Below are 11,090 nucleotides of genomic sequence, written 5' to 3' on the forward strand. Positions count from 1 at the left end.
GTTCCACCACATTTGGGAACGACGTTCCATGATGTTCCCGTTCCACGTTTCGGGACGAAGTTCCCGGAACGGGGAACGTGCCCATGTTCCCGTACCCTGGCTGCTAAGCTGCTTACTTCTGGTGTACCTTTGTTCGTGGGACGCAGGACATTACTACGAACTTCCTTCTGCTAATTTTGTGTAAATATAGTCAAATTTTAAGTCACTTTTGAAGAATTTTTATTAATAAACCATACACAACAAAAAAAATGATATTTTATACAAAACTTTGAATAAGACGAGTGGTCAAACTTGATATTAAAAAAGTCAAACGACTTACAATTTGGAATGGATTGAGTACTATAGAAGTGGCGCTGCCAAAGTCCACCTAAAAATGGGTTCTAAGCTAGTTCTGCCTCTAAAAATAGATTTTTTAGATACGACCCAGCCTCCTATATAAATGTCCTCGATTTAGAGGTACTACTATTTTTAGTGGTGGTTGGGTTTTCGAGTTGCCAATAAAAATATAGGCATTTTAGAGGCGGCAAATAATTTGGCCCATCTCTATAAATGGATTTCTAGAGATGATTGACAATTTGACGTGCCTCTAAAAATATATGCAACATAGTAAATTCATAACTTTTCTGAATCAAGTCGGATGAAGATAAACTTATATCAAATTGTGACACCTATCGAGTACCATAATTTTTTTTAATTGATAACCTTTTCATTTGAAACCATATAAATCCAAAAAAAATTCATAATTTGAAATTCAATTATTTTAAGCTTTTTAAATTACCTCAGCTAGATAAACGACCTAAATCAAAGTTGTAGTACTTGAAGAAATTTGCATAGTTGATTACTTTTAAATTTTAAATCATTTAGAACCCAGAAATTATGTTTTATTTTTTTTTAATTTTGAATTTCATTTTTTTAAAAAAAATCAAATGACCTCAGATGGAGATATTTTTTGGTCCGATTTACAAAATCTGTAAAATGATTTTTTAAGACGGACAAGTATAGCGACGAAATAGTCGTCTCTATATAAACCTATTCCAGCCGCCTAAAAAAAGAGTGGCCGGACCGGCCGCATACGTTTGTGTTTCTTTTTTCCATACAAAATGAACATGTTAGTGTACATATTACTGTCGGCAGGTATATATTAATCATGAGACTTGTACATGCTTTTGTCACGATTGTTTGTATGAATTACTGAATTTAAATATACAAAAAAAAAATTGACGAATACAATTCTTCCACCAGTTCGATCAAATGCTTATTCGAACAAGTGCACAAATTAAACATAATCAAATCTGAAAGCAAGACGTTGCTGCGCGCATGTCCTCTGTTGGGATCGAAATTAAGCAAGGACGGATGAATTGACGATCAAAGGGCCAGGGTGAAGTACATGTCGAAGACGACGACGGCGTAGGTGTTGGTGAAGCTGAGGACCCGGCTGGTCATATACCCTCGCGCGAAGCGGAGCTTGCCGGTGCCGCCGACGATGGCGCGCTCCGAGGGCCCCGTCAGGTTGAACTGGCCCCGCGTCGTCAGCGTGCTGCCGCTGTACTCACCGTAGTCGCCGGAGAAGACAAAGTCGATGGCCGTCAATATGCTGGCGCCGTCCAGCGACGCGTTCACGCCGAGGCCTTGCGCCCTGCCGATGAGCCGCGACGACGGGTCCGGGCCCTCCCGCAGCTCGTTGTCGAACACCTTCACGTCCCCAAACACCGCCGCGCTCCTGCAGGGCACACACATGCAGCTAGCTTTATTAACTTAATTAGTGTACACGCATCATGATCATGATCATGCGTGGTTAATTAGTAGTGTGAACCATGCATATATATGAAACGTACTTGTCGAGGCTTACGGCGCTGACGATGGTGGCGTTGGCACCGGCCTCGATCTCGTGGAAGTAGAAGTGGAGGTGGGTCAGGTTCTTATCCGCGGCGCTGCAGCAGGAGGTCAGTAGCACTAGCAGCATGAGAACCACGGAAGAGCACCGAGCAGCGGCCATGGCTTGGTTTTCTTTCTTTCTAGGCTCCCAGCCGCTTTGACACCGTTTGTTTGGAGAAAGGAGAAAGGGCACCGTGTGTGTTCGGAGAAGGGGAAGACATTTAAAGGGGGCCTTTGGCTCCTCAAGTGGAAACATTTTTTTTTTTTTTTGTCAAAAAAACGCATTTAGTGATAGTTTTGTGCAGGGCCGGCCGGCCGGCTGTATAGATTTTATGGCCCTTTGGGCAAGGAAGGAAGGTACTATTAAGCAGATCAGAAATTAGAGATAGATTGTAAGACTAAGAAACTCCGCGTGCCCAATTGGTGATCTGCAATGCGCCACCGACGGCCACGGGGCAGTGGCGCGGCGAGTGCAATATATTGTGCAAGTCAGCGAGAGGGGCAGAGTCGCCGAGGGCAATAAGCAGCGGAGAAGGTGAGAATGCGAAGACCCGGCTGCGACGGCGACGTTTCAGTTTCTCGTGGTGCCGCGGCGAGTGCAATTGTGCAAGTCAACGAGAGGGGCAGAGTCGCAGAGGCTAAGCGGAGAAGAAGGTGAGATCCGTCTGCGACGGCGACGTTTCAGCTTCTCATATTCCGATCACATTCCCCTCTTTCTTTCTTTCTTTCTTTCTTTTTCTTTTTCTTTTTCTATATATGGACTTATACATGTGTGGAGGCAAATCGAACTACTTCCTTGATCGTGGAGGAAGTACTTCCTTGATCGTGGAGGCAAATTAAAAAAATATACAAACACATATCACAATGTAGATTCATTTGAGATAGGGAGTAAGAGCACCCTCCTTAAGGGCACATTTAACTTTTTTTTTTAAAGACGGCAGAAAGATTTTGCCGTATTTTTATTAGACGAGAAAAAATAAAAATAAGTACAACATAATTACAACTTCCACTTAAAAACTCTCAACCACTAGAGGCAGCCACTCAAAACAGAAAACAAAGACAAAATAAAGATAAAAGAAAAAATAAGAGAGGGTTAATGCTAAGCTTCCACGTTTGGACTAAAGGCCAACTGGAATTGATCTATGTCTTTCTTGCATAAACATGTCACTTCTCTTGGTCGTAAACTTTTGTTCTGGAAGGTTTTTCTGTTTCTCTCTTTCCAAATATTCCATCAAAAATAGATCATGAGACCATCAAATTTCTCCTATGGGGTTTGTCTATCCGTAGCCTGCATCTGCGCCAGTATCCATGGAGTGATCCATTTTCTCCCACCGTGTCAATAGTTGATAATCCGAACCAAATTTTCATCACAGCCCATACTTGTTTTGTGAAAGGGCAATCCTTGCACAAGTGCGTTGGATTTTCCGGATCGACTCCACATAGTTTGCACACGGGGTCATTTGGCCAATTTCTTTTTATCAAGTTATTTGTTGTTAGAATCTTCTTGTGTAGCAGTGTCCACGTGAAAAAACGGCATTTTGGTTCGGCCTTGGCCTTCCATATCGGCATAATCCGTAGTTTAGTGTAAGACCCTTCGAATTGGATGCGATATGCCCTCTTGGACGTATACTCCCTGTCTGCTGTCCATCTCCAAATTATGTTATCCTCTCTATTGGTATCTAGCTGAATTTGTTGTACAACTTTCCATAGTTGGACATATTCCTGAAGCTCGTCGAGTGAAAGAATTGGTGTAATATGAGAGATCCACTTGCTATCCTGTAACGCTTTTTGCACTGTGATATGCTTCCTCTTGGCTTTCTTAAATAAATTTGGTGCGAAGCTTTTAGGCGCCATTCCTTGTACTCATGACGAGGTCCAAAATTTGGCCGTTTTGCCATCTCCAATCATGACTATTGTCGATGCCGCAAAAAGGTCCCGATCTTGGTTGTCACATGGTAGGTCGAGTTTGTTCCATGCCCTTTCCTTTTGGCGCTATTGGAACCATAACCATCGTAGTCTGAGCGCTCGTGCAAAACGTTCTAAGTCTAAAATTCCTAGTCCACCCTTGATCTTTGGGCGGCAGGAGGTAGGCCAGTTCACTAACGCATGTCCACCATGGACTTTGTCAGGTGTCTCTCCCCTCCAGAGAAAGCTTCTTCTCACTCGGTCAATCCTCTTTATGAGCCACTTGAGTTTTAGGAAGACCCTCATATGGTAAATTGGTTGAGATGAAAGCACCGTTTTAACCAAAGTCTCTCTCCCTGCTGAAGATAAAAACCGCCCCTTCCATCCTGGTAACCTAGCACTGATTTTATCCAGGAGTGGTTGTACATCAATTTTCTTCAATCTCCGTATGTGGAGGGGGAGGCCAAAGTATTTTCCAGGGAAATTGTAGATTTTTCCTGGGAAGTTCTGGAGTATGTGTGCAACCATGTTGTTGTCTATTCTGATCTGGTAGATTTCTGTTTTAGAGATGTTTATTTTTAGTCGTGAGCATTCTCCAAAAAAGGACAAGATTCGGTGTAAATGGTCAATTTCCCTAGTACTGGGAGAAGCAAAGATCGCCGCATCGTCCGCATATAGCGAACATCGAAGGTTTGCTGCCCTTGGTAAGACTCCACATTTAACTTTATGGTGGCTGACGCCCCACCTGAGCCACCATGACTAGCACAGCCTCTCGCGCCTCACACCTCCCTCCCTCTTGCACTCGATGATCCAATGCCGCACCGCCCGATGCCTTGCGAGTATTGGGATGAAGGGAGGGAGGGAGATGAACTTGTTTCATTTTTGGATGTTTTTTTACGATTACATGTGAGTCCATGTCAAAGTTGGAGCTCTCCTAAACAGATTTGTGTAAGCCTAGCTCTACGGAGGATCTAGCGGAGGTGGTGTTTATTTTTTGCTACAGGGAGTAGATCAGGACCATTTGGACTCGGTGTCGATGACATCTGAAGCCAAGCTCAGGACTAAAAATAGCATTTTCTGAGGTTTTTTTACGAAATCATTTTCTGAGTTGAGTACTTGGATGTTTGGGTAAATTTTAGCATTTTGGGGACCGGGACGACCCTGTAAGTTTGTTGGCTCCTCATGAAGTTTATTTGATTTTTTACTTTTGCGAAGTCAACGTTCACGAGTTTTATCCAACTACCCAAGCGACCGGGAGAATTTATCTAATGTTGTTTGAAAGGGTCTTATTAGTTTTGCCAAATGGCACTTGTATAAGCAACATTGTTTCTTCCGAAATTCTATATCAGCTTCATGATTTCTGTACTAACAACAAATCCAACTGAAGTGATGACTCCAAGCTTTCATGAGTGGGGAATTTATTTAGAGTTTTACAGTGTTGATGGCTTTGCTGTAGGGTTGTTAGTGCTAGGTGACTGAATCTTGCTTGGAAAAGCAACGCTATTTCTTCTCAAAATCTTGATCAATTTCATATACTAATAGCAAACCAAGCTATTCGGCTCTTTCATATACTAATGTAGAAGACCAACAACATACGCTGAGGGAAAGCCCTGGGTAGCATTGTAAATACTAGACGTCTCATATGTGACTAAAACCGTTTTGTCCCACATCTATGGTGAGATTTTTTTTCTTGTGATGGAACATTATTTTGTTGTTTTTATGGAACAATTTTTTCTTACCAGGAACATTTTCTTCTAGCTTTTTTCTTCTTTCGATAGAATAGTTTCTTCTTGCAACAACTACCTTTTTTCTTCTGAGCTGAAACAACTTTCATTTTTAATGTTTTCATCAAAGAAATGTATTGTTCCACAAAGAGGGAAAAATACTACAGAAAAAAAGGGGAAAAGAATGGTTGGTCTCATCAAAGAAAAATATTGTTCTAAAAAGCAGAAAAAAATATTACAGAAGATAGGTTAAAAAATATTTTGTTACTACATAATGAAGTCTTTTTTTTTTCGCTTTTGCTTTTGCAGAGTCAACAGCAGTGACTATCTACCAACCAAAGTGACTGGGAGTTGTTAGTGGAAAATCTTGTCTGAAGTTGTTTGCAGTGTAGAACCGTAGATGTAGGGCTGCTAGGTGACCGGAAGGGTGCTTGTAGAAGCAACATTATTTCTTCTAAAATTCTAGTGCCACTTTATGATATATATATTTTTTTGGTGGAGAAGGCAGGTAAGAAGGGGAGAACTTTGCATGAATAGAGCGGAGAACGTAAACTATTACGAGAAGATCTGACAGCTAAAGAGATTGAAAATACTTTATTTCTAGGTAACACAATTTGCATTGCTAATGCTCTGAATTCTGCAGACTAATTCAAAGCCTCAGCGCAACTCATGGAAGATCATGTATGATTTCTACAATACATAAGCAATACACACGGTAAGTGTAAAATATAATCCACAGCTTCCTCGTATGACATCAGGTTATAGCAGAACTAGAATCCGTCGACGACAATGATGTGAAAAATCCAAACAAGCAAACAGGCCTCGTCCTGTGCCGAAATCTTCCACTGAAATAGAACTAGTCATCATCCTTGTAGGGGTATTCCTCCGGGACTTGCTTGATAAGTTTCACCCGCATCTCATAGGCATCATCCCCACGAAGCATGTCACGGACCCATGTCACCTCTGTCTTCATTGACACCTACATACAATACATGCAATCAATCAGTAAGAACACCATAATAAGTAGAACATAGGTGTGTAAGGTTCCATGCTACAGCAAATAGTGCCACCACCATGTAACAATGGTGTAGGGGGGTAATATCAATATTAGGTACTTTTGAGGGCAAATGCATTAGTATCACTTATTTGACCATATTAACAGTCAAAGTTTCAGAAGCTGGCTGTATGCATTCTGAAACAACTTCAGAACAATATTCAATAGTTCGACTGACATGGTGGGCAAAGGAAGAAACTTAAATGGAGATAGCAGTTTACAGAATAACTAACCATTTCTAATGCCCCCCTAATAACTCCACTTAACAAATTGCAATACTGAAGGCCTTGGCAAGTGTCAGGGAGCTCAACAAAATCAACAAGAGGGTTGTCTTCCAGGACAAGGCTGCAACTTGTACCCTCCGCATCCCAATTGGTCACAGTGGCAGTCACACCCAAGAACATTTTGAAGCCAAGCTGTTTTGGCAAGGAAAAGGAAAAGGGTGCTGTCAGACGTTGAATCCATGGAGGATGGGAGGAAAATTATGCAGCATTGCGAGTGCTAAATATTTTAATAGACCATACATCCAGAATCTTAGGCAACAATTAACAAATAGTCAGCAAAATAGGAATATGGTAAATGGTCACTGGACTTCAATAAACCAAGAAGAAGGCATAAATAATAAAAGCTCGGCACACTATATGGACGATCTGCAGAGGAGGCAGCATTGTTATTGAACTAATTTAGCACAGACAGTGAACAAAAGCATTAAATAATCTAAGAGAAGTGGAATGCTGTGAACAACCATTTGACCATATATGCATTTCTCTAACACCGCATAAATACTTGTTAGAATATTAAGCGTATACAGAATGTACTAGAAGATATGCCATATAGGAATAGTGACAGTAAGCTCAGCAGCTGTGTATTGTTGTGAAGTTTAGCAAAGACCTTTGCAATAACATCGGCAGTCTCCTTGAAGTCAACACACCTTGATACATTTGACTTTGCTAAGAACTCATCAACCAATCGAGTTCCAATGTTGTAACCCCTGAAAGTGAAACTTTTCCTTTTAACATGTCGGAAAGGGTTTAAATAAAAAAGAAAAGTTTGAAAGACAAAATTATGTTAATAGCAGCCAGAAAACAAGGGTATTGCCAATCATACTGACTACCACCTCATACTTATTGTAGTCCAAATTTGCCCAGATCCAATTTCGTCATCCTCAATTGAGGAGAAAATTGCAAAAGTGGAAGGTAAGGGTATCTCTCCCTTCTCTATCGATATACTCTCCTCTCCCAGAGGGAAGTATATCTCCCCTATAGTGTTATTACCTATACTAGGAATTATAAGTTAGGAATATCTATCTGTGGACAAATCTCTCCCCTGAGTATAACCAAGGCATGTAAATGGCGTCACGACCAACTACATGAAATGTATACCATATGGGTTGGATAGAAAAAACATATAATCCAGATGTAGGAACTGCGTGTTTCAGAAGACAATATCACTTTTCTTTTGTGGGATGTCTCTGAAGAGACAGACCATATCACTCTTACCATGATCCTCTACTGAGAAGCTAAAACCATAATGAAAAAACACTTTTCTTTTCATTCACATGTTACAAAAAGTCTGTGATCTCAGGCTATCAGGTCCAATTCCATAGTTCAAGTTAATTTTGTTGTATGTGTCTAGAAAACTTTAGCATCGTATTTAATCTTAAGATCCTGTTCGGTTGAATAATTATGCATGATCCATATATCATTGCGTGAAAGCATCACACAAATTTGTCACTGCTGAGAACTACCAGAATAATTCCCACTCGCACGGCCACAAGGAAATCAACGTTTGTACTACTGCACTAAGGCCACAAAAATTAACTGGCTCCACCATCCATCGAAATTCGCCGAATCGACAAGAGAAATGCGACAACTAGGAGGAGGAGGAGGAGGAGGAGAGAGAAAGAAGAGCCACGTACATCTGATCGAGCTGCTTGTTGACCTCCTCGACCTCCTCCAGATCCGTGAGCAGCTGCCGCACGATGGCGCCGTACGTGAGCGTGAACAGCTCGGCATTCTGAAACCAGCGATGAAGCAGAAAGCGATTAGGCGAAGTCCAAGGCCAGATCTAGCGTCAGCGCCAGATTTCCGACGGGTTTCAGAAGCTTACGACGCGATCCACGCTGGCGAAGAGGGCGTCGCCGGACTTGGGGGCTGGCGGCATCGTGAGAGGCGCTACCCAAGACCCAGCTCGAATCCCCTCCCGTGCCGGCGGAACCGAAGCGTACTTTCGGCTCCCTGGCGGCGCTCGCGTCCCGGGGGCGGACTGCGGATGGCTTCGTGGCGGGCGACGGGGAGCGAGTGGAGGCGCTGAGCAAACGGACGGAGAGCGTCGCTGAGAGCAGTCGGGGGCACGCGGCGTCGGGCAGATGGGCCTGTTGGGCCTTTAGCGGATTGGGTGTGTTCGCATTGGGCATGGAAGGGCTGTGCCTGCCCGAAAATCGAGGTGGTGGCGTGCCGTGAGGGCCTGGCTTTGGCTAGTGATCTTGGCAGTTTGCAAAAAATTTTAAGATTCTCCGTCAAATTAAATTTTGCGGCATATGTATGGAGCATTAAATATAAGTAAAGATAAAAATTAATTGAACAATTTATCTGTAAATCGTGGGATAAATTTTTTGAGTTTAGTTAGTCTATGATTGGACAATATTTGTCAAATAAAAATAAATGTGCTACATTATCTAAAAATAGAATAGAAAATTTTAGGAACTGAACAAGGCAAGTGATTGTGTCAATGCAGCATCTGTGGTAAGGGTTTTGGGAGGTATGGGTCCATCGTCTTGGAAATCAAGACCTAGAGGGAAAGGTTCACAAGAGTAGAGTTTGTTTATGAAGGTAGACGCTCACAATACAATATTAATGCTCGTTGTCTAGCAAGGAGCTCCGTAAATTTTTTTGATAGAAAGTCATGTTTGATTTGTCGCTCCTCTTGATAGAGTTTGTGTTAGTTATTATGTATTCTGATGAATAAAGAAGGGTAAAATGCGGGAATTTTCTTGGGTAAATAAATATACGAGATGTCGGTAGAACGGGGAGGCGATCCTGACACCTCTGCTCCTTCTTGGGTAGCTCGTTGTCTAGCTAGTGCTCTAAGTTGTTAAGTAGATGCTAGTTAGTACAATAGTACAATGCTTATTCAAACAAGTCCACGTACAAAGCAGTCTTTAAGAAAATTAAAGATCATCGAGCGCATGCACTTCTGTTGGAACAACCAATGCAACGCACACCAGTCCGATCGATCAGTTGATAAGCAACAAGGAGCTTAGAGTAGCTAGCGACGATCCATCAGTTCGGTAAGGTGAGTGCATGTCGATCGAAGACGACGACCATGGAGGTGTCCGTGGAGCTGTGGAGCCTACTGCGCATTTGCGTGTCAAAAGTATTTGTCTAGTATCTTAATTCTTAATTCTTAAAAAGTACTTTGTAGAAAACAGAGTCAAAACGACCCAGATTCCCAATATCGATGGCTTATCACCTACTTTAGATAGCTCAGTACAACCAGCAAGGCATTTGCGTCCGTACATGCAGAATTTAAAAAGGAAAAAAAATTGCGTCTGTGCACTGGACGACTATCAGTCGGCCAGGGTGAAGTACATGTCGAAGACGACGACGATGGAGGTGTCCGTGGAGCTGAGAAGCTTGCTGGTCATGTACCCGCGCGCGAACCGGAGCTTGCCCGTGCCGCCGACGATGCTGCGCTCCGACGGGCCCGACACGGTGAAGTGTCCCATCGTCGCCAGCGTGCTGCCGCTGAACTCGCCGTAGTCGGAGAAGACAAAGTTGATGGCGGTGAGGCCGCCGGACTCGTCCAGCGACGCGTGCACCCCGATCCCCTGCGCCCTGCCGATGAGCCGCGACGCCGCCGGGTCTGGCCCCTCCCGCAGCGCGTTGTCGAACACGTTCAGGTCACCGAACGTCGACGTGTTCCTGCACGCATGGCATGCCATGGCATGGCATGGCACCACGCACGCGCGCGCCGTGCACGGATCGATAGGCTTTAGAACTAGGTGAAAGACTGAAAGATATACACACGCCATAGCTCGGGGCTCCGTGTTTGCGTACTTGTGCAGGCTGGCGACGTTGACGACGGTGGCGTTGGGCGCGCCGGCGTTGACCTCGTGGAAGTAGAAGTGGAGGTGGGTGAGTTTCTCATCCGCGGCGGACGCCGCCGAGCAACAGCAGGTCAGTAGCAGCATGAGAACCACGGAAGAACACCGAGCAGCGGCCATTGCTTCAGTCGTCGCTCTTCAACTACACGACGCTTTGCCCTCTGTGATGTGTGTGTGTTTGTGAGTTTGGACAAAGAAAAAGAGAGAAGCGAAGAGTTGGTGAGGATGAGATGGGAGAGCGGCTGGCAGTCACAATCAGGCCGATCAATCATTTAGCGTAGCATGTTACTACCTCCGTAATGTAATACCAGCTCTCTCATCCTTAGTCAAACTATCTAAAATTTAACCCTTTTTTATAAATTTAGTCTTTATATAAGATTATTTTAGTTGACACTATGCTAGAATTATTCTTTTTTGGATGGAAGGA

The 11,090-nt window shown here is 43.3% G+C and overlaps 3 protein-coding genes across 3 annotated transcripts; all 3 read right to left on the reverse strand.

Moving 5' to 3' along the window:
• LOC8070287 (dirigent protein 1) lies at nucleotides 1,116-2,084 on the reverse strand. Its single transcript, XM_002448673.2, has 2 exons — nucleotides 1,836-2,084; nucleotides 1,116-1,720 (listed from the first exon to the last, which is right to left on the reverse strand). The coding sequence occupies exons 1-2, from the start codon at nucleotides 1,994-1,996 to the stop codon at nucleotides 1,366-1,368; spliced, it is 516 nt and encodes a 171-aa protein (XP_002448718.1). The 5' UTR covers nucleotides 1,997-2,084; the 3' UTR covers nucleotides 1,116-1,365.
• On the reverse strand, nucleotides 6,073-8,975 carry LOC8082565 (trafficking protein particle complex subunit 3). Its single transcript, XM_002448674.2, has 5 exons — nucleotides 8,668-8,975; nucleotides 8,477-8,574; nucleotides 7,450-7,549; nucleotides 6,792-6,974; nucleotides 6,073-6,483 (listed from the first exon to the last, which is right to left on the reverse strand). Exons 1-5 carry the CDS (start codon nucleotides 8,719-8,721, stop codon nucleotides 6,361-6,363), a joined length of 558 nt encoding a protein of 185 aa, XP_002448719.1. The 5' UTR covers nucleotides 8,722-8,975; the 3' UTR covers nucleotides 6,073-6,360.
• Nucleotides 9,926-10,902, reverse strand: LOC8082566 (dirigent protein 1). Its single transcript, XM_002448675.2, has 2 exons — nucleotides 10,617-10,902; nucleotides 9,926-10,481 (listed from the first exon to the last, which is right to left on the reverse strand). The coding sequence occupies exons 1-2, from the start codon at nucleotides 10,781-10,783 to the stop codon at nucleotides 10,127-10,129; spliced, it is 522 nt and encodes a 173-aa protein (XP_002448720.1). The 5' UTR covers nucleotides 10,784-10,902; the 3' UTR covers nucleotides 9,926-10,126.

Source organism: Sorghum bicolor, chromosome 6 (assembly GCF_000003195.3).
Source record: "Sorghum bicolor cultivar BTx623 chromosome 6, Sorghum_bicolor_NCBIv3, whole genome shotgun sequence".
Classification (NCBI taxonomy): domain Eukaryota; kingdom Viridiplantae; phylum Streptophyta; class Magnoliopsida; order Poales; family Poaceae; genus Sorghum; species Sorghum bicolor.